The 27,023-nt window shown below is 38.9% G+C and overlaps 1 protein-coding gene across 3 annotated transcripts in view; it reads left to right on the forward strand.

Annotated features, from left to right (window-relative positions):
- Window positions 1-24,468, forward strand: part of rabgap1l (RAB GTPase activating protein 1-like) — a 90,247-nt gene extending 65,779 nt beyond the window's left edge. For 2 of the 3 annotated variants that reach the window (XM_086089046.1, XM_086089047.1), the window contains exons 18-26: window positions 2,278-2,319; window positions 8,390-8,518; window positions 16,901-16,993; window positions 18,692-18,802; window positions 18,997-19,101; window positions 20,202-20,285; window positions 20,365-20,436; window positions 20,929-21,129; window positions 22,189-24,468. In XM_086089046.1, the coding sequence (XP_085945172.1) occupies window positions 2,278-2,319; window positions 8,390-8,518; window positions 16,901-16,993; window positions 18,692-18,802; window positions 18,997-19,101; window positions 20,202-20,285; window positions 20,365-20,436; window positions 20,929-21,129; window positions 22,189-22,344 (993 nt within the window). In that variant the 3' untranslated portion in view covers window positions 22,345-24,468. Of the gene's footprint in view, window positions 1-2,277; window positions 2,320-8,389; window positions 8,519-12,159; window positions 12,391-16,900; window positions 16,994-18,691; window positions 18,803-18,996; window positions 19,102-20,201; window positions 20,286-20,364; window positions 20,437-20,928; window positions 21,130-22,188 lie in introns of those variants that run through there. The other variant, XM_086089048.1, reaches the window with a different exon arrangement.
- Window positions 24,469-27,023: the final 2,555 nt, after the last annotated feature.

The raw sequence follows: 27,023 nt of genomic DNA on the forward strand, positions 1-27,023 counted from the left end.
ACTTAGTAAAGGTTGCATCGCAGAGTATATTCCTTGATTACATTTGGAATCCCACCTAGTGCTCCATCCCACACATTGAACAAGACCTTTTTCACAGCAGTCATTGTGACTGTTTAATGATATAGTAGGACGGATCTCGATTTCGATCAACCTTTCCACAGAGGTGGTGCGCCGAGTAAGAAGAACTCATTACAAAATGGTGAGAGTCAGAATGAATGATGAATGTTTTTATTATAGCTTTTTATTTGTTGGCACATCCTCACAGGACTAAGGTTGGGGGTTTGAATCCAGGCTCCTGCTTTCCTGTGTGGAGTTGCATGTTCTCCCCCATGTTTATGTGTTGTTGTTGGTTTTTTATTTGTTCGGGTTTTTTTGATACTCTGGCTCCCTTCCTAGCATGTGTATTAGGTTCATTGACAATTGTCCACAGATGTGTTGACAGTATAATGATTTGTACCTTGTGATTGGCTGGTGGCCAGTCCAAAGTCAGCTGTGATAGGCTCCAACACACCCATGATCCGAATGAGGAATATGTCAACTGTATAGAAAATGGATGGATCGTCTTCGTAACATAAATGGAACTTTCCACTCTAAAGGAACCATTTTCATTAACTAGGAAGCAATGTGTCAACTAACAGATAGACAAATAACACAAATAGGTTGTCACACATTATTTTGCACTTTTGCCAACAATTTTGCCTTGGCGTAGGTGGTATATGCACTTGTGAAGTTTCACTTATATATGGTTGTTTTAGCATTGCTTAAAGGGTAAGTCAAACTTAAATATTTCTTGACAATAATATGTTATATGTGACCTCACTAGTCTAAACATGACTTTCCGATTAATATTACATTTGTGGAATATTAATTATGAAGCAAAATCCAGCCATTTTTAGCCATGTCAGGTTTCGGCCATTTTGCCACTCACTGTCGACTGAAGATGACATCACAGTTGCTCAGGGCATCAACCAATCACAGCTCACCTGTTTTCTGAAGCCACCCTGTGATTGGTTGTTACCTCAGACCTGAGACCACCTGTGATGTTGTTTTCACTTGACAGCAAATGGCAAAATGGTTGCTTTCTGATATTGATAAAAACTGCTGGATTTGAACACAATATTAATCCGAATACTGTATTTAGACTAGTGGGACTGCATAGAACTACCAGTGTCAGTCTAGAAATTAATATTGTTTCAATATTCAAACAATTGCAAATACGTTGACTCATTTTGGTCAAAAATGTCGTTTGTTTTTCACTCTTCATTCCTTTATTTTCCCATCCCTTCTTATTTGATTCCTCCCACTCTCCCACTGGCCCCCAGCAGAACAATAAGAAGCTTCCCAGGTTTTTCTCAGCCAATGAACCGCATGATAAGAATCTGTTCGTTAAACCTCCGTTCTCATCTCCTGCTACTCTGACAGCTGTTCTCCTCGAGTATCATTTTCTCTACCCCATCACTGTTATTTATGCGTTCACTTTTCCCTTGCTAAACACACACCACTGGAAATAGAAATGATTAGATAATAATCAGATTTGAAAAAAATACTCTTGTGGAATTCTTTCTTCAAGATGTTCACTGGGCTGTGTGGTCTAGTGAGTCTGGCATGACGTCATGCATGATTACAGTTGAGATCAAGTAGCAGGAAGAAAGACTTTCATAATCATAATGAACAGCTCATTCAATGCGGATATATCACATGCGCATTGCATTTGCTTACATTACTTTTTGGGAATGTGTTTGAAACAGAAAAGCCAGAATGAGTTTAGAATTTTCCACGTTGTGTATCATTCCGCCGTTACTATTTCTCCTCTACCTGCCCTGTCACGTTCCCAGTCTGTAACCATAACCCTGTTTTTTCGTGTATTTACCGTCCCCATCACTAACATTAAACCTCTTTGATCCTGACTCAGCATTGCAGCGCCATCTTGAGGCCTGTGCATATCAGTGTGTGAAGATGGAGCTCCCCCTCGCTTTCCTTATTTTTAGTGCTGTCTGGATATTTTTAGCTCTTTGTTGCCATGTGAACTCATCACAGAGACTAAGAAGACGTGGGTGTTCCCGCAGAGCTCCCAGCTCGACATTCTCTTCATGTGTCGTAATCACATGTATGATGTATGTGAGAGATTCTATTCCAAACAGAAATTCATATATGAATCAGTTTTTGATGTGTGTTCCTGATTTGAAATAAAATGAAATGTTTTGTTTTTGCCTTCTTTTAAAATGTATATTCTAATTACTGACATGTAGTGATGTATTTAAATGTGTTGTGTTCCAGGGTCTGAACATCATCTTCAATGTTGCCTTGGCTCTGCTCAAGGTTAGTAGCTCAACTCATTCATTGACACACCTTCCATTTAAAAGAACTCCAATGTTACTGCCAACAACATTTTATTAAAACGTCCTGTCCACATATAGGCTTGAGCACATCAATTAATATAAAGTTGTATTATTAAGCAGCTATTATTGGGGTATACAGTAACGTACGTACAGTGCTTTAATATTGTTTTGTAGAATTGAAAAGGAGTTAGTGTCCCTTTATCAGCTTCATTTGGTATTTGTCACCACCTGATGTGCAGCTGTAGTAGCTGCAGCTGAGTGATAGGACTTCTTCTTTTTTTTTATCTGTATTTTCTCTCCCCATTCCAAGTTATGGTTTATGATTTTACACGTTTGATACAGGGAGGTGAGGACCTTTCTGCCTTGTGTCATATATATAGCTAAGATCATCTGGCAGTTACTAAACGTTATACATTTTGGTGCTGAATCTCCATTTTCAGAGAAGACAGAATATTGATGTCAATAAACCAAAATGGAAGCCACGGCCTAAAATGAGCACAAGGTTTTTTTCCTCAACCACTTTGTTGTTTGTGTGGTGAGGAATTCCTGTTTGTTGTGTTACCAGATCTCCTTGTGGTTGGTTGTATCGATTTGTTCAGCACATGCATATGGCTGGTTCATTGTGAACAATCATCCATCATTTTTATTAATGTATTGCAGAACTTTTAAAAGCACACTGAGAACACGCCATCCTCTGTCATATAGGTTTGGTGTTTCTGGTATACATTGAATTTTATAATCAATATCAGAGAATGAAATTAAATTCTTAATAATAGCAAAACAGTTACCTGAACATTAATCATCTTCGAAAGGCATAGAAAGAAGTCGTCATGAAGACTTCTTGTCATACACATACCCACTCAATTCCAGACAGGTCAAAAATTTAACACATATGGCTTGTTATCTAAGCTTGTGATCATGACTACATTACAATGTATTACCTAGTGTGCACTGTTTTGCATATTTGGCTATTGCTGGTCATTGGTTGTGATGACTTGCAAAATAATATCCTCTTCTGTTCTGAAGTCAGTGCAGTGCAATGATTTAGTTCCTGTTGGCGTCAGAAGCTCATTTTCTAGAATTGTGCTGTCCGCATCTTGCACAGCTACTGTAATTACACCGGGGAACGCAGTTTTTGTTGAGTTAGGTCTGACATCTGCACATTTTTGGGTTAAAATCCAAAACTGATTTCACGTAATCGTGTCAACTTTTTTATGTTAAAAAAATAAATAATAATAGGAACCCCTTTTTCTTAAAAAAAAAAAGGAAAATAAATAAATATGTGTGTATGTATGTAAATAAAACACTAAGATAGAATAGTTACAAGCTTTGAAAACATAACAAACAGCATAAAAACGAAATAGAACTAAGAACGTTATGCCCATGGTTTCAAGAGTAAGAGAAAATCCAGAAAGGGTTAGACGAAAAACAGCACTCATCCTCTTAATAGCTACTTTGCTAGCTTTCTGTTTGCATATCTTGATAGTTTAGGGAGCTGCACATATCTCTCACCATCCCAATTGTGACTGCCAACACAATTTGCCACATAGCTGTAGATGAACAATAGTCATCTCTTCTTACTACAGTCTTACTATAACTAATCAGTAAAATGTTGCTCATCTGGAGGATTTTCTGTGGAGAAAAAAACCAACTTACTGCAATTTGGGAATCAGCATTCTATTTTTTTGTTTTAATCTAAGTCAACTGAAGAAACAGTTTCATTCATGTGCCAATAATTCTCCATGAATAATCACGTAATACCATGCAAGTTCAAATTATTATTATTATTATTATGAATTCATCTAATCCATAAATAAATACCTGTGCTGTTCAAAGCAAGGTTAGGCTAAGGATGAAAAATAATCAGCCTTTAAACTATGCATATTTAAAAAATTCTGATACTGTTAATGTTTTATGTAATCATGATCAAATAATTGTGCATTCCTATTCAATGTCTTAGCAATAATATATTACCAGAAAGAGATACCAAGTGGTTGCAGTAACAATTGAGGTTGTGAGGTGGGTGGAATGGGATTCCACTACCAGCCTCCTATTGGCCAACCATGACGACATTCTATCCGCTTCTCCCTCCCTCCCTCCATTGCGTTCTCCTCGCGCTCCCTCCATCTGGCTCCAGCTCCCTCCCTTTCCTGCTTTACCGTCATCATCCACATCACTCCTTACTCCCAGAATGTAAGGTGTACCATCAGCTATCTGGACCTGGAGGAATGAAGCTTTTTTTTGTTTTTTCTTTTACATTCTGTTCTTCCTTACCAACACAAATTTTTGTGTGGAGCTTCTTCTCGTCGCCTGCAGTTTTTCATTCTGTCTCTATGCTTTGACCCACAACCTCTGCCTCCACATCTTTAGTCATCTGCTGGATATATATTTTTGCAGCACGCTATCTCCGACCACCTAATTGGTTGCAGCAGAGATGACATGCTAGCTGCTAGCTGTTAGCATCACAAAGAGGGAGTGATAGCAGGACCGGCAGTGTTCTAGAAACACTGTGTTTTCATGCTTCTTTTCTTTCATCCTTTTGCTTTGCCTCGCCCCAGTTCCTGACCAGAACAATCGCTCCTGATGACACAAGCCTATTCATTGACTCACAGATGCATCCATTTAGCCTGTGTTGTTGAGAATCAAGTGACTTTCCACCACTACAGAGCCTCTGCTAATGGAGATCTGCTTGAGGAACACCGTACTGCTTTCTGCACAGCAACTGTACTTTTTTGAGTTTGATATGTTTCTACCTCCTCTCTAACAAGTGCCACAGCAAAAGGATCTCCGTCCTGCTTCTCTCGCTTGAGGATTCATACTGTTATATTGCTTGTTTTGCATTTTTTTAAAGATATTCTGCAGCCTCCATATTGGAAGCACACTCCATGCTTACTGAAGGATATTTTTTCTCCTCCTTAAATCGAATGACGAAGGGAAAATAAGAAAAAGGCGGAGTACTTTACATTACTGCTTTTTGTTGGAGGAGCAACCCACGTGTGGAGCTGCTTTGTTGCTTAGCAACGACATACCGGATTGTGGTTGTTAGTGCAGCAAGTTAAGAGTGGCTTGTAGGTGAAGACGGCGTTATGCAACAAACGGCATCACTTCCTAGTTTTTTTACTCTAACATTGGCGCAACGGTTGGTCACTTGTGGGCTCTGTCTTTTCATCGTTATTATTAACATAGGCTGTGAATGTGGCCATACTCTCCTCTGACCTAGTAGTCCATACTCTTCATTCAGCAGAACTCCATCAGTAGGACTAATCAGTGGATAACTACATCTTTGCTACGAGTTCATCCGTCCTCAAACTCATATTAGGGGGACATTCGGGCGACACGCTGGAGTCATACGCCTCCTTAACCCCAAAGAGGGACTGCCCTTCTCCCTTGCCCTCTCCAACCTCGCCACTATCTCCTCTACCCTCCCCACCTCCTCTATCGGCCCTGACACCTCCTCTGCAACTCCCAGCGGTGCGAAGGGCAGTGGAGGATGGAGAGGGAACGGCAGAAGAACAGGCCCAAAGCAGTCAGGCCTCAGCGGATTCCTTCTGTAAAGTGATGGATCTCCTTGGGATGGGACATCGACTCTTTGTCCCAAAGCTGCTCGCGGTGAGAGTGGGGACTGGGAAGATTCCATGTTCACAGTTAGGAGGAGGGCAGGGAAGGGTTTTTGTATTAATGTAATCAGCCTCTCTCTGTCCACCAAGGTAGCATATCTGTATGCGTTCCCTAAAGTTATATGTTGTAAGTCTGGTTGGGTGACTGTATGAACTCGTCACTTCTTTGTCTGCATATGAGTTAGTTGTCAAAGGTAGGACCAACTGACTTACACTAATAGAGTTCCCCCACAAGATGGTGGTATTGATGTGTTTCATTTGGTTGGCACATAGTGATATTACTCTTTATTTAAAAAGAAAAACTAAACTTATTTATGGGTGCTAGCTGTCCTATAATCAAAATGTCATGATTGAAGCAATGTGTCTTGTTTTATTTGATTTAATTTTTTTGTCATTTTTTGTTGCATGTTGTCCATTCATTGAAGAATTGTGTATTTTGAGGATCTTAGTTAAAGGTGTAGTCCAAAGGATTTGTTTTGGCCTGTCCATGACGTTTCTGGGCGGAGACTCAACATTTTCCTTACAGCCAACAAACTACTATCAGTGGCATATGCAAATTTCGCCGTGTGAACCCCTGCTCCTGATTGGTGGAATGTTTCCGCAGACATGTTAGGAGTTTGAGTCCCGTGTCTTGTCTGCATATGCAAATTCGGCTGTGCGAACCCCTGCTCCTGATTGGCTGGGTTCACGCTCGTTCCTGCTTCCTCGAGTATCAGTTTTGAATGTTGTGTTTACAAACAGCAACAAAAAAACGTCGGTCAGCACCTTTAAGTTTGATATGGTAACTTTGAGATCGTTATGTCACTAGTCTCACAATTCTGGGCTGTTTTGATTATTCGATCGGGACACTTTGATGTGATTTCCCAGGAAATTGGGTTTAGAGTAGATTTGTGCAAAACGCGCACAGTTCTAAGTTTGATTTTGTGTGTCTATATATGAGATGTGTCAGACATTTTCCGGGACGTTACAGAAGCCAAACTTCAAGTTTTCCCATTCAAAGTAAATCACCTGTAGTCTAACAACCTTTTCCAGCTTTCTCTGCCAAGCCTTCATACACCGTATGTCGTCACGGCTATCTTAATGTTGTCAAAATAAGTCCCCTTGAAGAAATTGGGAGAAAATCACAGAGCCAGATCGAGTGAGTGAGAAGGTTGCTCCAGCATTGCAAAATTGTTCTCAGCTAGGAGCAGTCAGATGCTCAGGGGATTGTGAGCAGGTGCGTCATCATGGTTGTCCTCTCCTCTTCTCACACACTGAGCAAAGCAATCGCCACAGGATCCAATTCATTTGGTCCTGATCAGCCTATAATATGGTATGGCTCTTAATCCCCTTTTCCATTTAGCCAGTTCCAGCTTGAAACAGCCTGGTTCTGCTCTGTCACTGTGTGGTCACTTCTCCATTGCCGTGCAGTAACAATAGAACCGTTCCTCAGAACTTCTTCCAACCTGCTGTTATAACGCAGGCCGAGCAGGGCCGTGATGTCACTCTCATCTGTTTGGCTGACAGATGTAGGCATTTCCTAATGGAACTCCGCTGTGCACACCCATTTCCTGGTTTTAAGCGAGCGAAACTTTGGTTGCCTCCAAATCATTCAAATACAATATATACTTTACACATATATTTTACAATAACCAAATGTACAATTTAATTTGATATATGTACCAGATTATTTTAACCGCCTTAAAATAATGTATAAAGCCCATCATGAAACTTTACCAATTAACATGCAAATCAGATTTAAGAAAAGGGAAAAAGTGAGTACAAATTAAGAGGAACAAATATTTTACAAAACAAAACAATACAGAACAAAACAAAAAGAACGAGGTAATTCAACGCATGGTGTCAGTTTGTGGAACATAAAATTAATTAAAAAAAAAATGTTAATTATAAAAGCTCAATTACTGGGGGGAAAAAATATATATAGCACAAGACAATGCTCTTGATTCATTTTGTTTATAAAATAGCTTATTGACTGCTTAATGTCATTTATTTTGTGTTGACTATCATTACTCTTATTGTTATTTTTTTATTCTATTTTATTGATTTATTTATTTTATTTTTTGATCAGGGGCAGATACCACAAGTTTCACTTATTTCTGTCCCCTTAAAAATAAAATTGAGAGACCAGAGAGATGGCACTTAGACAAATTTAGCCCCCCCAAAAAACTTTTTTTTTTAGGTTTCTAATTTATTTCGATGTTGGTAGAATTTACATTTTGGTTCATCCCTCCCTATTATACTGTATGTATGGATTTAATAACTCAAAATGGTGAGAAATGTCTTCTCTGATCCACCCTGTGTCCCTATGTTGCAAGTGATCAATAAGTGTATTTATTTCTATTGAAGTGAAGTACAATAAACAACGAAAAGTCCATTTTGAAAACAAACAAGTATGACTAATATTTTCCCCTGGCCCGACCTGTTTTCCTGCAGACATCCAAAGAGGATCTCTTGCAGGCCGACTTTGAAGGGGCTCTCAAGTTCTTCAGAGTGCAGCTCCCCAAACGCTACAGAGCTGCGGAGAACGCCAGAAGGCTGATGGAACAAGCTTGCAACATCAAGGTTTGGCTCTTTATAAGCACATGCAACAAGCGCTCGTCTTCTTTTTAGCCAAGCATTGATTTCAGCCTGGAATGTGTTAAACTATTGATAGCGAACATACAGGTTACGCAGAGTTTCTGTCAAAACTAATCAGTACAGTTGACAATTTATTCAGCTTCCTTGTGAAAACAGATTCACACATTTTAACACATACTACAGTATCCAGGCTAATTTCTACAGCTAAAAATTCAGTTCGCAATATCGCTCATCATTATTTACTTTATTCCAGTTTTATCAGATATGATGCGGCTTCCATGGATGGAGGTCATCATTTTCATACTGCTCACACACAAACACGTTATCATCTTCCTCTTGACTTGAATGAGGCATTTGGGGAATTTGCTGAGGTCACCGGAGACCCAAACGAGTACACAATGTAATAGATTTGATTTTGTGCCTGTGAGTTGTGTGTGTGCGTGTGAGAGGGAGAGATAAAGGAAGGGAAGTTGGCAGAGAAAGATGGAATAGATAATAACTTTGCCTCCATCCTTTCGCCCCTCTCTTTTCCAGTCACTCCCATGTTGCTCTCCTTGAATTGACATACAGTTAATATTTTACATTTCAGGCATTTTTCTAGTCTACTATCCAAAGACACGAGTGACTTGGGGTGTTTGGCTTGTTGGTGATCCACATGACTGTTTTGGGGTGCCTCTCGATGCAGGCAGGGTTATTATAGTTTTGGAATTTTTCATTTTAGTTAGTTTTGATTTTGTTTTGAGTATTGGTTTTTAAATGTAGTTAGTTTTAATTAGTTTTCAAGGTGGTTCTGTTAGTTTTTATTAGTTTTAGTCATTTCATAAATGCTTAGTTTTAGTTTAGTTTTTGTTTTTTTTTGGGGGGGGGGGGGGTGTATTACTTGTGCGCAATATTTGAAAAACACCAAGGGAGCAACGTCATCTAAAGGTGCTTTTCTATTGGCTGCTGCTAGATGACATCACTTTTGTGTGACACCCTTTCAAACGTCCTCATTCCGGTTCATATCCAAATAAATCTACTACAAATGTAATTTAAAATCACCCCCAAAGACTAATGCAATACATTAATGACCAAAGACTAAAACAAAGGACATTTTTACTATAATTATAGTTAGTTTTGTATACATAAAATGTATTTTCAGTTAGTTTTCGTTGTTTAAAAAGCATTTTCGTTTTTATTTTATTTCAGTTAACAAAATTGTTTTTTGAGTTTTAGTTTTTTCGTTAGTTTTAGTTAACTAAAATAACTTTGGATACAAGCCATCCTGTTATGTTTATCTCTGGGGCTTTAGTAGTTTTTTTGTTCTCTAATGCAATATAGTTCCTAGCAAAATGAATTCTCATTCTTGGTTCAGTATTTCACTTCCATAAAACACTAAATGGAAAATCCATCAAATAGAGTAATTTCTCCAAGAACGTTAACCGAACCATTATGGGGGAAGTTTATCAGTACGCCAGTTTTTAATAATTCAGCTCCCGGGCCAGTTTAGTACTGTAAGAAAATACATCATGTTCTTGTCAGATGAAGCTGTTGTGTGCACTTCTCAGAGGGATTTTTCTCAAGCCTTCATCCTCCTGAAACATCTTTTTTCTACTGTCTACTTTTAGACAAGTCACTCTTCAACTTGTGAAATAGAATATTCCCTTGGGCAATACGATATTGAAAGAGTTCTTCAGAATGAGAGACTCAGGAACAGAGGAGATGGATAAGAAAGAATCCGAGAAAAAAATGCGGCTTCCGCTTCCAGGACAAGATTATTTTTGCTTTTGAATGTTAAATTAATCCGTGCCAAGTCAAAATGATTACCAACGTTTGCTTGACCCAGTATTTTTTTAACTAAATATTTGCACAATTGTGAGATGAACTAACTGATAAAACTACATTTACTGGCTGTCAAGCACATGTTTAAGCATGTTGCTGTAATTGCTCATATGAGTTAATTTCAGTCAATCAGAATCATGTGTCTGCACTGCTATAGGCAACAATTTTGAACTCTGACAAAGAGGAATGTCCGGACTGTAAAATTCTCCTTCATCACCGCAGAATAAAAGTCACATTGGAACTTTGATCAAAATCAGCTCATGTTAAATCTAGCAAAAAATAAAAAGGTTTTCAAAGGAAACAAGCCCAAAACATTCAGCCTTATTTATTTATTTATTTATTTATTTATTTATTTATTTATTTTGCACCTTACAGATTCCACTGTACTGTTGACAAAAATCCTGGAAACCGTTCCATGCCTAACCAAGTTTATTCTCTCTTCAGCACCCTCCCCCTTTTTTTTCTTCTTTTTTTTTTTTTTTTTTTTTACATGTTTTTCTCTGTCAACGTATAAAGCGGATCAGCTGAACTTTGTAAGCTGCTTAAAATAGCGAACGCATTCCCTGCCACCTTGGCTTCATCAGCACTAGTTGTAAGGGTGGCTTAGCTTTCCTGAGGATTATGTGAGGAATTTGAATTTCTCAGGATCTTAGGCATCCTTTGGACTGAAGCTAGTGTGATGACTTTGCGTATTCAAAAATCATATATGCTCTGCTTTTGGCTCTCAGGTCTTTCATACATACAGATTTGAGGAAATTAAAATTAATCACATCTTAGAATTTTGAATAATCATGATTAATCACTTAATCTAAAAGGCTTTTTATCAAAAAAAATTGTGGAGGCCGTGGCTCAGGGTGTAGGGACGGTCGTCCAGTAACTGGAAGGTCGGCTGTTCGATTTTTGTTCCACTGCACACTCTCATCCTCCTCTTTTTTTATTCTCTTAATTACTTGCATAATTTAAAGATTAAAAAAATTACCCCAGTAGTTTGACATTTATAAAAATGTTTTATATATATGTATTTATTTATTTATTTATTTATTTATTTTATTTTTTAATAATATATATTTTTTTTTAAATAATATATATTTTTATTTATTTTTATTTATTTTTTTAAATAATATATAATGCATATAATAATAAAAAAATTATTTCAATGCATTTCAATGGGTGTCAGTTGAATTCCTTAAGTAATTAGTAAGTAATTAAGTAATCATGGCTGGCAATTACAACATAATTGCAGCAACAATGAGGTCATTGTTCACAGTCAATTCAGTACAACACCCAGACAAAATACATGGGATACAGATTTCACCGGACTGGTAGTGTAAAACAATTACAAATTACTTTCTTTAGCGATACAGTACTTATTCACATATTTAGTTTACAGCTTCCATAATTCATGTGCTTCTGCTGAAGGGGAAGCTTGTTTTGGCTTCATAAAAGCAATCATATGTAGTCATGAAAAACAAGTCATTCTGTTTGACGACTTCCCTTTTTATGTGGCTTGTGTAGTGTGTGTAGTGTAGGTGCGAACAAAAGGTTTAGAAATAACTCTAATGAAATAAATATTTCAGAGTGTCTCACAAGGAGAGGGAATGATGAGGAATGGGTCAGCAGAAAAAAACATCATCCACCTTTGTCATGCACTGCTAGTGTTTCAGGGAGGGGATTGAGGGGGAGTGGGAAACAAACAGGTGTGTTGTACTGTTCGCTCACCCCCCCCCCCCCCCCCACCCCTGCACAGTGGGCAGGGCTCAACTCCTGAGTGAGAGACTCTTGAAAGCAGTCGGTCGCCTCCTCTGCTATCAGAGAGACGCCGAGAGCCGTGAGCCACACTCCTCCCTACTCGTAGTTCATTTCTTCTCTTCCGTTTCCTGCTCGCTTCTGGGTACGAGCGAGCGGCATTCGAGATGATGCAGGAGGTGTCCATCGTGGTGGCATACGATGCTCATGTCGTTGAGCGGCCGGGTGAAGAGGACGCTCTGGCCCGTTTGATTGCCCACTCCCGACCTGTCAGAACTCCTCGACCTGTGGTATGTCTGGTTAGATTTTTAAGCGTGTTGGGATTTAATTTCCACTGTAAATAAGAATTTGAGACCTGAGGTGGAAACTGTTGTTAAATTGTTTCTTATATTTAATCATCATAGTTGTTCAGGTAACAGTTTACAGGCTCATACTTATGTGCAAATGCAAGTTGTTGTTTTTTTACTGATGGTGGCAAAGCTTTGTCAATCGGTCCTGCTCCAAAGCGAGATTTGTTTCAATTACAATTTCTTACATCTGAATTTGGAATCAATGGAGACCTTGTGTGTGTATGTGTGAGCTGGTTTGTTTGCCTCACGTGGCTAATTGAATTCCATGGCCTAGTTTTTCCTGGGATGTCCACTTGCCTTTGTCCTTATTTCAATATTCAAACTCTTCTGGACTGCCATGGGGCCGAGGCCTCATCACCAAATGCACACACATGCACATGCACACACACACTCATTTAGCAAGATAATACCCAGTACAGCATTTCAGCTTCGCCATGTGATCTCGACCTGGGGACCAACTCCAATTTCAGTAGCAAGGATTCAGGTCATGAAATCTCAAAGTGGACCCGGCACCATCTCCTGCAGCACCACATCTTTAATCGCACTTCCTGAGTTATACTGAATAATTATTTTGTAATGTGAGAGAGGCTGATTTGTATCACGGCCACGTATAAATGTATATATTTTTTTAGGGGGAGTGTAATATTCCGAGAAGAAAACCTCACAAATTTACATATTATTCTACTGCCCAGCTGTACTAGGCTCCGCTTGCTTCGTTTTTTGGCAGTCTGTGTTCCACTTCAAAGTTGTACCGCTCCAGTAGTCATGAGAAACTATGAAAAACACACCGCACTGAATCAGTCAGCAAAGACACCCTAACAACAATGAAGGAGAGCCAGATTGTCTCTTTAATTCTTTGCATGTGGCTTTTGACCATGCAAAAGGGAAAAAAGTAAGCTAACATTAGCCTGTGTGTTATTTGTCTATTTCCTAGCAATCTATCCTCAAAGCTTAAAATGACGTCACAATTCCAAATCTGCTCAACTGTTGAGTAATGATTTACATCATTATATGGTATCAGCTCAGCAATCTCGGAACCCCTGTTGACCAGGCACCGTAAATAATACCTGATAGTATCTGGTTGCACCTGTTTTTGCTAGTGGAAATGTGTCAATAGTGAGTAGAGCCACGTAGATACTGCGGTGGAAAAGGGGCGTGTTGATTTTTTTCTTTTTTCTTTTGACCTTTTTCCACATTTCAGACTTCAGACATAAAAATATGAAATTACTATTGAGTTTTTTTTGTTTTTTTTGTGGATCTTTGTATTTTGTCCAAATCATGTACCTCTTGGCTGCATCTCTGATCAGTGCTCACATTTTTGGGGGGCTGAAAGTGTAGCGAGACGGCCGAGTCTTGTTAGGTTTGTGGTGGACTCGAATCCCGAGGTAAAACTTAGGATGAATTGGAAAATATCCTGGAGTATAGCAAAGGGAGCAGAGCAGCCTACCTGCCATTATTATAAAACACAAAATATGCTGTATACTAACCTGCACATTCAAACAAGATTCAATAACAACGAGCTCCTCTTAATATTCATGTGATTGTAGTTTGCAGGAATATTAAACTGCAGCTCTCAGTGAGTCAGGTGCTTGATTTGATAACACAAACAAGACGCAACTATGCATCACAAAGGAAGAACACTTGACCACAATCCCCAGACGTAACATTTGGCACTATGGTGATGTCGTTTCCACACAGGGGAGATCAAATTACCACCTGCTTGAAACCGACACGCACAGAAACAGCTCTGTGAGTCTTTCGGTTTGTCTCATATTTTCCCCATCTGTTTTAGTTGAAACAGCTCAATTTCAGATTATCTTTTGGAATCCATCAGTAAACTGGTTGTGTATTTGATGTGCGACATATTGGTTTTATACGAGTTATCTGAAGTGTTGTTTGCTTTGTAGGTCAACATATTTTAGCTCAACACTGGGAAAAGGTTTTCTTAAGTTCCTACTTTCAAAATGTCTGTTCTTGATTTGAGCTTTCTTACTCTATTTTGATAAAGACAAATGATTGTAACAATTTGTGTCTTTCTGCTGTTTTTTTTTTTTTAATGGCACAAAAACATGTCAGAAGTACTAACTTTATACAGCTAAAAAAAATACACAGTATTATATGAAGCAATCTTGTATTATGTGCATGCTCTACTCTACATCTTGAATGGTTTCCGTTGATTTAGCAAAAATGAAAACGAGAAACTGTGCAACACCAGCCACAATACCACAACACTGTCACAAGCAACAGTCGCTGTTCGACGTGACAGTTAGTTTGTTTCAGAATATTATTTGTAGGGATGTTCGGTATTACTTTTTTTCAGGCTGATGCCAGTATGAGTGTTCACTCTGAGTACTCACCAATACCTAGTACATTTGATATCTAAAATGTCATTCAACACAATGCCAAAAAATGATAAAGTGCTTTTTTGTGACACAAATGATGATTTGCCGATGTGGCAAACAGCCGCAGTATATCTGCAACTACTGAATCAGGAGGTAATTTTTTTTTAAAAGAACACAATGATTAGCAAATGCTTTTGAACCTATATTCACTTGAATACACTACAAAGACAAGATATTTAATGTGCAAAATTATTGCACGTTATTGTTTTGTTTTGTTTTGTTTTTCTTTGCAAATCTTATTTCATTTTTTTACTTTGATGCCTGCAACACATTCCAAAGAAAGCTGCCGTTCCAAGGAATTGAGGGATTTCGACATCCATGATCTACTTATCAACAAAAGATTCATGGAATCTGCAGAAATCTCAACACGTAAACGGCAAGGCCAAAAACCAACATTGCTTGTAACCTTCAAAACCTGAGGCGACACGCCATTAAAAACCCGTGTCATTGTGTAAAGGATATTGACTCGTGGGTCAGGAACACTTAAAAAAGCCATTGTGAGTTTACACAGTTACATCTACAAATGCAAGTGAATACTCCAGCATGTAAAGCGAAAGTCATGCAGTCCCCTCCAAAAGTATTGGAACAGCACGGTCAATTCTTTTTGTTTTTGTTTTACAGTAAACTAAAGACATTTGGGTTTCAGATCAAAAGATGAATATGAGACAAAAGTTCAGAAATCCAGCTTTTATTTACATCTAGATGTAAACAACTCAGGACAAAGTACCTTTTGTTTAAAGCCATCCACTTTTCAAGTGGACAAAAGTATTGGAACAAAGATTATTAAATAAACTAAAGTTTGTAACATTTTATATTTGGTGACGTAACCCTTACTTGCAATAACTGCATCACTTACAGTAATTTCTGGACTACAAGGGGCACCTGACTATAAGCCGCAGGTGTTTTAACTCATTCACTGCCATTGACGGCTATAAATGTCAAAAATTCATTTGAACTATTTCTATTAGTTTAAAAAATGTTTCCACTTTTGTTAACAAGAGTATGAAAACCTAGAATTGTTTTTATTATACATTTAGAACCGATATGAAATTTGTGATTAATCGCGAGTTAACTAGTGAAGTTATGCGATTAATTATGATGAAAAACTTTAATTGCCTGCCGCCCCAAATTTTGTATCTTTATTTCTTTTTTATTCATTCACTGCCATTGACGTCAAAAAATTATTTTAACTATTTCTATTAGTTTAAAAAAAAAATCCCACTTTTGTTAACATAAAAACCTAGAATTTGTTATTGTACATTTAGAATCGATATAAATTTTGTGATTAATCGTGAGTTAACTAGTGAAGTCATGTGATTAATTACAATAAAAAAAAAATATCGCCTCTTGCCCCAAATTTTTTATAATCTTTTTTTTTTTTTTTTATGAATTTATGGCAGTGAATGAGTTAATGTTACCGCACCGGGTTCCCGCTACTTTCTTTTCCACAATGAGGGCGCAAATTGTCTCGCTCTCATTCTGTCTCTCCTACTGTATTTGGGCTCACTTGGTTTGTTTTGCTCTGCCTGACGCTCTTGCGCTTCCTTGATAGTGCGCCCCCTTGTGATCTGATGGATAAGCCGCACCTTTGTATTAGCCGCAGGGTCAAATGCAAGTAAAAAAGTAGCTGCTTGTATTCCAGAAATGACTGTACAATTTACTGCATCCTCTTTCAGTTCGTGTTTGTTTCTGAAGGTTTCTCCCTTCAGTCTCCTCCTCATGAGGTAAAATGCATGTTTTATTGGGTTAAGGTCCAGTGATTGGCTTGGCCAAGACTTTCCACTTTTTCCACCTGCTGTCCTTTGTTGTGTTGGCAGTGTGTTTAGGGTAGTTTTCTTGTTGCAAGATGAAGCTTGCATTTTTCTGTACATTGCCAGACATTCTTCAAAGATCAAGCTACTGGTGTCGCTGCACACAATAGAAATAAATATGGAATTCCCTTTTGACTCATCTTTGACCATTCACTTCCGAGTAGCACCTACTTTGTATCACGAGGCACTGACGCTGGATTTGTGTACAGCACATTAATTGTGCATTTGTGTTTTTAGGTTCCAACCAAGAAGCTCAAGAAGTTTGAGAAAGAATATCAGACTCTGAGAGAGAGCCAGCTACAGCAAGAGGACCCCATTGACCGATACCAGGTACAAATATACACACCTTTAGGATCAGTGTACTTCTCTTAATGTCATGTTTGCTTTAATATGCATTTGCAAAACGTATTGCACATTTAGTTTATGCTAGCCATGTGAAATATGCCATACAAATAAAATTGACATTTGTTTGTATGGTGGTTAAGTTGAATATGTTGTTTCCACGAACTCTCCTACCTAAATTATAATTAGCATCGTTGCTGGGATTAGAATTGTGAGTGCTCCTTTCTCAAGTCCTGCTTTCTATTTTGCATTATTCGGGCTCAAAATGTGACTTTTATCACTGTTAAACATCTATCAGATCTATTTTTAGTGCTGTCAGAGACCTTCTGCACTTAAATTTTTTTTGAAGATTCACACACTGAAACTAAGTGTTCTCGGTTGTATTGGACGGTTTTATATTTGCGTTTTCTCCAAATCAGTAATTATGAGTGCCATTTTTAAATTGAAGTCATTGCAATACTTGGTAAAAGTAAGTCATTTTCTGCTCAAGTCGATTGTGCTTGACACCAAAAACCTTAACATTCTCTTGTACTGACTGTTCTGAAGTTACTGAGAATTGTTGAAGACAAGTGGTGCACATAACAGAGTTTGAGTAGAAACTGCAACTGTTTGCTTTTGGAAAGTAGGAAGGAAACATTTACTTTTGATAAGATGTTAAACTGCATTTTCCTCTTCCGCCAATAGTGAGTCTGTACTGTATGAGGCCGACAAGCAACTTCCTTTTTGTTGACCACCGCCATTTTTGAGGGGCTACACCGTATCACCATTGTTCTGTGGTTTAGTAACTCTTCATTTTCTGTTCCGTTGCTGCTTCTTTATCTCGGTCCATAAGAGTGACAAAAGCCAGAGTAGGGAGTTGAGAGGGAGGCTGGAACTTGCTCGTGCGAGAGGGGAAACTCCTATCAGGATCATGTGTTAAAGTTTAGTTTGTGCTGCTGCTGCTGCCTTGATAGACTCTGGATTGCAGATCGTGGTAAGATCTTTCTGCTCCCTCGACCGGTTTATTGTAAGAAGATATTGCATACCTTTGTGAGGATATTCACACGTGATCTCAGGCAATTGTGTTAATTTCCCTAATGGAAGGATACAAAGTCAAAGAATTGTAAACATGCTCGTGTAATAGAAGAGATAAAAAGATTAGGTGTGGGCATGTACAGCAGTAGAATCTACCAACAGGACCTCACTGTAATTGCTTTAATTTGACTTGTTGCTGACAGGAAGCGACAAATTGGATCACGAGAGTGACATTCAAACTACCCCTGCTACTTGCACCAACTGATGGTCTCATAAGATAACCAAGGAATGAACTTCATCCAAACTCATTATTCGTGCATATGTCAGAATTTGTATGTTAGGATCGAAATTCGAAAGAAATTGTTGTTGTTGTATAAAAGTTTGCTGTGTCACGTGGCTGTGTCATTATTAAGTCAAGGGTGTCACGTGAGAGACTTTTTAAGGCAGTCATGAGATTCCAGTGATGGCCTACAATGATGATGTTGTTGCCAAAGACTTTGATCTGTTTTGGATTGTGTTTTTCAGATGAATTTTACTGTTTGAGATTTATAAAGAGAAGCCATTTTCTTATAAGAACACTTCATACAATAGTTGATGAGACAATGTGTATGTTTGTCAATATCTCCATGGGTCTCTTATCATCTGTCTTACAGTATGTGTTTGTGTTTATAGAGGGAGAACCGTCGTCTTCAAGAGGCCAGCATGCGGCTCGAACAGGAAAATGACGATTTGGCCCATGAACTGGTCACCAGTAAGATTGCCCTAAGAAATGACCTTGACCAGGTAATTACAATTTAAAGATCTCGTCTTTAACAAGAATCTTTCCAAGGTGATCATGTATTGAATCTATATGCAGTGTTATGTTGAATAATGTTTAGGCCTGTATGAATACTGCTTTAACTCAATTTGAAAAGATGGCTGAGCATCGGTCGTGTCGTATAACACGGCTGTATGTTTGTGCGTTTCTGTGCATTCAGGCAGAAGACAAGGCCGATGTTTTGAACAAAGAGTTGCTCAGCACAAAGCAGCGTCTGGTGGAGATGGAGGAGGAGAAGAGACGACAGGAGGAGGAGACTGCTCAGGTAACGGCTCCTCTATCGCTGCCTTTACGCAGAATTGGCGCATCGGAGGAATTGCAGTAGAGGCGCCATTTATTTGCAAAGCTGGAAATTGCCATGTCCACTGTGCACTTTCACGCAGATGTTGAAAAATATGTAGATAATTATGAGTGACAACCTCTGAGACTGTTGCTTTTAACTAGGGGTCTCAAAATTAGTGCGTTAATTTTGAGTTAATTTAAAGTTTTGGGGGGGTTTACGCGCGATTACTTGGAAAGCCTGCACTGGGGGAATTTCGCAACACAGCAGAAACGTCAACATTTAGCAGTAATAAATGTAATCATAATGCATATATCTGTGAAGACTGGGCTCAAGTTGTATTTTACTATTTTAATCATGTGCAGAATTTCACAAGTTACCTCATGTTAAAGATTAGATAGCTCTTAATATGTCACCAATGTCTTAGAAATGCAATTATGCCATCTTGTGGCAGAAAAATGACCTCAACGTAAATCAATATCACATTCATTTTTTACAGTGATTTTAACTCAATTTTATGAATTATTTTAAAAATTACTGTATCAATGACTAAAAGATGCAGCCATATGTCTATTACTTTAACATTTTGTCCACTTATATTTTAAGAGTATATAAAATAAATATTTTATTGTAACAGATTATAAAATGTGTGTTTCATTGTGAGTTAACTATTGAAGTCATGCGATTAATTATGATTAAAAAAATTGCAATCGCCTGACACCCCTACTTTACACAAAGTGCCAAGGGTAGTGACTTTCTTTTCATACAGTATTTCATGTTTGCCACAAACAATAGTGAAAGTACAATAAATGTACTCTGCATCACACAACGAGGTGTTTCATTGTTTATCTTATCTAGATAAATTATGAGTAGGGATGGGCAATTATCAGTATTAGGCCGATACCCCACCTCATTTTAAGGTATCGGTACATCCCTAATTATTGGAATAAAGGACAAAGATAAAAATGGAATATTATCATTGGTATAAAAAGCTTTTGAATGCAGCCTATTGGATGCTATTCGACTGTCATTTTAACTGAGGTGTTTCTGTTCTTTATTTGCTTGCCGGCGGATGACACCATCAGCTGAAGGAAGTGTTCCGGAGGGAGCTGGAGAAAGCCGAGCTGGAGATCAAGAAAACCACGGCCATCATTGCCGAGTACAAACAGGTCCGATTATATCGTCCGTTCAACTTCATCCAAAGTTCAAGTCTTGTGTGTCGCGTAAACGGCTCGGTGTGTGTTTCAGATCTGTTCCCAGCTTAGCACCAGGTTGGAAAAGCAGCAGGCGGCAACAAAGGAGGAGCTGGACATTGTCAGGGTGAGATTTGTTTCATTCACAAGGCAGCAGATGAAACTTTGTCGCCGTTCTTTAGGACTGTGGCGCAATTCAAATACACGCATAGAGATTGACTTTTCATTAAGTTTCCTTTTCGTCATCATTCATGATGTAACAGAAGCGTCATTCAAGGTCACTTAAACATATTAACGTTTTGTCAAAAAGAAACATGATTCTTAGCAGAAGGAACAAAGATGCCATGCGTTCACCTTTCACAGATAATTTCCTGCAAGTTGTGGGGCCCACCCGTCCATGTGGGGCCAATTTGCTGGGCCCCACAAGCTTAGACCTCTTTTTGAGGGTCAAGACTTGGTTTTAGAGTTTAGGTTTGAATTGGGTTATGGTTGAGGTTAGGGTAAGGAATAGGGATAGGCAATCATTTTTGATGGTTGGGGTTAGGGGAAGTGCATTATGCCAATGAGATGGCCCCACAAAGATAGTAAAACAAACTTGTGTGTATGTGTTTCTGTGCAGAGCAAAGTGACAGGTTGCGATCACTGTCGAGACCTTTTCAGCACGCTGGGCTCCCTGCAAGTGTCGTCTCCGAGTAGTGACAACGCAAGCTCGGAACCGCTGGACGAGGAGAAGGACGCACTGAAGGAGCAGCTCAGGCAGATGGAACTGGAGCTGGCGCAGACTAAACTGCAGCTGGTGGAGGCCAAGTGTCGCATTCAGGTGAGCAGTGTGGGGGACCTAAACTCTGCTATTGTGCTCCGGTTGAAGCCTCGTCTAATGTAGCTTGAAATTAATTCATCAACCGCTTTGACTTATTTGAACTTCATTTTATTTTTCAATTTGTGTTTTTAAATGAATTCACCAGAGCTAGTTTTACCTTCCCTTCCATGTCTATCCTCTTGGTCTTAGTTTGCAAATTCCTTTTTCCTTCATTTTTTGTTATTGTTATTGTTACTGTTGTTGTTGTTGTTGTTGTTACGTTCATGCGATTGGGTTGTTTGCATTTCATTGTCTGGGATTTTTGTTTTAGTTGGTCCGTGAAAGCACTTTGTAAACATATTTTTTAAGGTGCTATACAAAAATTATTATTATTATTATTATTATCATCATCATCCTGAAAGTCGGTCTTATTTCAAGGTATCAGTAGGTCGCCCTCTTGTGGCCGTTTTACAATCAGGAAGTAGAAATTAGAAGGCAGAACAATATAATAATTGCTATTCTATTTTCATTCTATTTTAAGGAAAATTGCTTTTTGGGCATATATAGGTAATTCCTTAAAATGATCAACAGTCATTGTTATTATGGGAAGAAATAATATGTATGAAAAGTACTAGTGGTATTAGTACTTGGAATTGGTGACTAGTGACTACTGGTAGTGGTATCAAACATCCCTAATTATTTAATAAATGTATTTCTTTGTAACCAGCGTGTGGCATCCTGATGCCTATGAAGTATGTAGAAGTGGTGGCGAACGTTAAAGGTTTGCCTTGAGTTTTTTTTTTTTCTTGTCTCAAGTAAATTTTGAACATGCATGTTTAGTGAACATTTGTGAACTTGAACAAACCCTGACGATTCCTGACAAGAAATCAACATTCGCTAGCGTTGCAAACATTCACCCCTCTGCAGGCTTTAGTCAATCCAAAGATTTACCTAATTGAAAAAAAAAGTGCTTTGCCGCCACCATGTGGCATCTATAGGCAATTACAATTGTTTCTTCTTCTGTGAATAGCATGTGTTCAATGTACACATTTGCGAGTTGTGCTCATGTGACCCCCGCAGGAGCTGGAACACCAGCGAGGAGTCCTGATGAACGAGATCCAGGCAGCCAAGAACTCTTGGTTCAGCAAAACGTTGAGCTCCCTCAAGAGCTCCGCCGCATCCTCGTCCACGTCGTCGTCCCAGAGCCCGTGTTTGCCAAAGGAAGGCCCGGCCTAGAGTTGGACTCCTCATCGCTTCGGCAAACAACAAGTGCAGTGTTCCTTTTCTGCCTATCTGGACTGTGGCAAGATAGAAGAAGGAAAGGGGATACAAAATGGAAGACTGGAGCTGGCCTGCGTACAAAATGGCCTCCTTTGCGGACTTTTCGTTCTGTTTGGTCCGTTTTAGCCCGCAAACCTCACTAAAAAAAGCTGGATGGCTCGTTAGTGAGGTCGTACTGCTTTTACACAACTATAGAGATTTCATTTGGATTGATTATTGTGTTTGCAGTAGCTGATGCTCGTCTTAAAAGTACGATATTGTTGTCTGTGATGACGCAATAATATCACGAGCTGAAAAGCAGCAAAGCTACTCTGAAAAGGAATACTGCATTGAGATGCAACCCACAACACAACATTTGTGTTTATTCTTTATAGAATTCTAACTTAATGTTCTAACAAATGTTTAAAACGAATTCTTGTTTTTTTAAATAACATTGTACAGTTTAAAAAAAAAAAAGTTGTTTTTTTTCTAAAGTTTGAAATGTTATTGTGATCCGTGTAAGCACAGCGTGTTGAGCGTGTTGAGTCCAAACGCTGACGAGCCAAAACGACGTGTGCAGACCCTCGTTCGTCTGTTTCACTTCTGCCTCCCTGCTAAGGAGTTTTATCGGACTCCGCCAATGTCATTTCATTTGTTATGCACACATCCACGTGCTGCTTGCAAGAATTTCCTTTGCGTTTTTAAGGAAAGCAAATTTCTATCGAAACAAAGAGGGCATGTTCTTTCTATAGAACATGTCTTTTCCGTCCTTTGATGCTTTAATTCTGTTTTGAATTATATAAGTCACACTTTAATGCATATCTCTGCTACATGTTGGCTACCAGTTTAAGTATTGCGTTTTAAAATCGTTCCCTTTTCATCCCAACCTGCAATGTTCCTGTCTGCCAAAATTGAAAAATGCATTTGCACGCCTGCACCAACACCTTGATTGCTTTTCAGCATATTAATAAGAAGAATATATAAATATAAATACCTCTGACTGTTGTGGAGGATGGTGACTCCTCTGCTCGGTGCTCACATTTAACAAGCTAACTACAGAAGAAAAAAAACGAGCTGATGTGCAAGAAAGAGTGACAAAGTTTTATGGTATTTTATCTTTTTTTTTTTTTTTTTTTTTTTATTTAGAAAGAGTCGATGGGCAAATAGTGCAGTGGCATAGTGCACTAGTGGTTTGCATGTCTGCCTTTGCGGTTTGGGGTTTGAATGTGGACACTGGAGTGTGCATGTTTTTCCTGTGCTTGTGTGAGTCTTCTCGGATACTCAGATTTCCTCGCACATTTAAAAAACAAGCACATTGGAGACTAAAGTGTCCATAGGTGTGAATGAGAGTGTAAATAGTTGTTTGTCCATATGTGCCATGTGATTGGCTGATGACCACTCCAGGGTGTGTTCTAATGAGGAAGAGTGCTATAAAAGTAGATCAACAATTAGAGTTTAAAAGAAAAGTTTTAGCTTTAGCAATTAGCTTGCCGAGTACTCCATTTTTGGTGCCAACAAGTTACTTTTATCCAGCCCTTGTATACGTGTGCGCGTGTATGGCCACTTCAAGCATATTTGAATCTTTTCAACTGACTGCCTTTTTTTTGCTGACTGAAGCCGTTGTTCGTGCCATAGCAGCCTCCCTGGTCCTGTTGGGTTTTGTTGGACCCTCCACCGGTGCACGTAAAGTAGCTGCTGGCCATCAATTAGCCTGATTGGACCAAAAGGGAAACGCTGACATTTCCGTTCACATTCCGTCTGCTAGTTGTGACCGTCCCAACATGTCAACTTTGGCCCGGACCCTCGTCATTTACACGCACTAACACAATTTTAAGATGTTGGTCGCTTTCGAAGTTGTTTGAAGCACAGAGCAGCCGCCCGTTTCTAATTCACTTTGAGAGACTTGTTCTCAAAACCTGTTTGCTGTTAAGTAACTATCTGATCTGCATTAATAAATATCCATGCTCCGATTCATTTGTGCTTCATGTTATGTTCATGTAAATGTCTCAACTGTTCATTTCCGAGTCGTGCAAGTGGCAGGACGTTTTGCTCGTTAACTGAAGAATAAAGAGGCTTTAGCAAATAAAGAGTGAAATCCAAGCTCTGTCTGATAACGTTTGTGTATTTGCTGGGAGCATCTGTGGAGCTTGTTGTCATGGTGATGTCAAGGTGGGCGAATTGGGAATGTAACGTAACATGGTTAAATATATATTAGCAGATGTTCGAACAATACTTTTGGGTTCAAGTTCGCACAAAAACACCACTGGATTCATAAGTGACTAAGCTTTATTTGTATTGCGCAGAGTTAAAGACTTAACTCACACTTGACTGTGTGGACTTGTACCTCTTTTAGATAAACAGGTATGTTATTAAATCATGGTACATACTTTAGGTCTGCAAAGGCGTAGCTGTACAGTAGTTGAGACTGTGAGTGTGGTTTGTGCTGGGCATACGTCATACAGCACAACACGTGTAACTATGTGCCCACTAGAGGGAGCTCTACTATCGCAATAAAGAATTGCGGACTTGCCTTCCTTCTGTAGTGAAAGAGAGCAACGTCAGTTTGTAATTGGTTCAAGTCTGTACATTCCATGTATTATTGATAATAAAAAAAAAATTGTTTTAACTACAGGATTTTAAGGAAGTTAGAAGATAAAAACAGACTATATTGTAGTGTGACCAATGCGTTGGACATGGCAACATTAAAGACGTCATCCTCAGCATCACAGTTGCGATAAAATATATGACTTTACAAAAAACTGGATGTCCTCCAAAACTGTTGAAAGGACAACAAGTAAAAAGGCTGGCTGGCAAACAAGTAAAAACTTGCTTGCAAACTATGCAATCACGTTTGCATTTGTAATGTTTATTTCTATTTCCCAATTCCACAATAGATCTTTCAGTTATATGAAATTTGTGAATCCTTTTTCCTCCTACTCCTTATATTTGCATAATTATTATTTTACAATCGTGCTAATGTTCGTTTTGCTTAAGACAAAATAACTTCTTCAAATGTAATCACGTGAAGCTGAGACCGATTATAACGTGGGTCACATGATTGATCGGCTTCGTCCACTAGCAGAGAAAGCGAAACAAAGAATGAACAAGTTATTTTGCAAACAGTTACTTGGCTTTCTAAGCCTCTCCCCTTCATTGGACTCGCCCATTCTGCTCTGATGGGATTTTTATTGGGAACAAATATGATCTTGCCCTCCCAAATTTAGTTCAATGCAATGAGAGCCGCACACAACAACAGCATGACGACCTACTTTCATCGCCGTCACGTTTCTCCACAGATGCTTTTGCAAACCAATTTCTGTTTTGATTTGACCATGATTCAACAGCAAAGAGATAAAAGCGAGACGCCAGTTTTCCAGTAGAGATGAGGAGTGATTTTTACTTTTCTACAAGAACATTATAATCTTGCTCTTGCAGTCTTTGAACAAACTGTTGGTGCTGGTAAAGCTTTGTCACTGTCCAAAGCATTTGCTGAGTCAAGCTTGTTGTTGAGTTTCAGTGCAGCCCTCTGGATAGACTCTATGGCTTTGAGCAAATGCCTGCTCTAAGAGTTCAGGAGTGTCGTTTAAAAAAAAAAAAAAATCCTGCCATGGATAATAAAAATTGTACTTGGTGTTGGAGCAGTGTGCCATGGACATGCTTTGAAAAACTGCATGGCCGCACGTCTGTCCAAATGTACCCGAAACAAAATTGTACAAGGAAATCGTCTGAGGTCCAAACAATTTTCTCAAACTGCAGTCACATCTGATCACATTAAGTTAGCTCATGAGCTGGTTTCTCCTCATCATAAGGACAGTATGGGGGTCACCTGTCTAACTTAACAGCTGTGCTCTCTCCCCCTCGGTCTCTTATTACTGGCTGAGTCATAGTTCACATGAACAAGTGGTGTTTGCATCTCCAGCAGACATTCCGCTGATTCACGGACACAAGCAAAGCAGCCAACACACGCTGACCAAGTTTAGAAAACAATCAAGTGAGTTTAATTCATTTACTGTTTTGTTTTCTTGTACAAAATAGAACAATAAGTGAATTAGTGGCGCCAATGTGGGGCTGTTGTCTATTATTATATTCCGGCATGTAAGACTAGGATTGTTTATGCTAACATTTAGAACAGATGGATTCAATCCATAGCTGCCATTTGTGTGACTCTGACCCAGATGATAATGATCAATATGATTATAAATAGTCGAAGTAGTACTGTACTGTCTCTTAATGTCAGACTCGTGGGATTGTACTAATTAGGGTCAGACTAGCATTTTTGCTTCGGGGTTAGCCTCGCAGTTGAGATGTCATAGGTTGAAATTTTGGCTCCGACCTTCCTGTTTTGGAGTTGGTGTGTTCTCTCCTTGCATGGCTTGTTTGGCTTCCATGTTAGACTACCCGTAAATGCACACTTAAATTGTCCAAAGTCAGAATGTTTTTTGTCTAATATGTGGCTGACAGGGGACCGGTCAGGGTGTACCGTGCCTATAACCCGCTATCAGTCGGGTGGGCGCCCCCACGCCCCTCCCTTGACCCATATGATGATTGTTATATGGAAGCAATGGTATTAATATTAACAGTTGCAAAGTACAGTTTTGTCTTTAAAAAGTTCTGTACAGACGACAATGTCGAGCCTACCGTGAAAAAGGCTGCAA

The sequence above is a fragment of the Leptonotus elevatus genome, chromosome 11 (genome assembly GCF_054856555.1).
Source record: "Leptonotus elevatus isolate MCC_2025b chromosome 11, RoL_Lele_1.0, whole genome shotgun sequence".
In the NCBI taxonomy this organism is placed as follows: domain Eukaryota; kingdom Metazoa; phylum Chordata; class Actinopteri; order Syngnathiformes; family Syngnathidae; genus Leptonotus; species Leptonotus elevatus.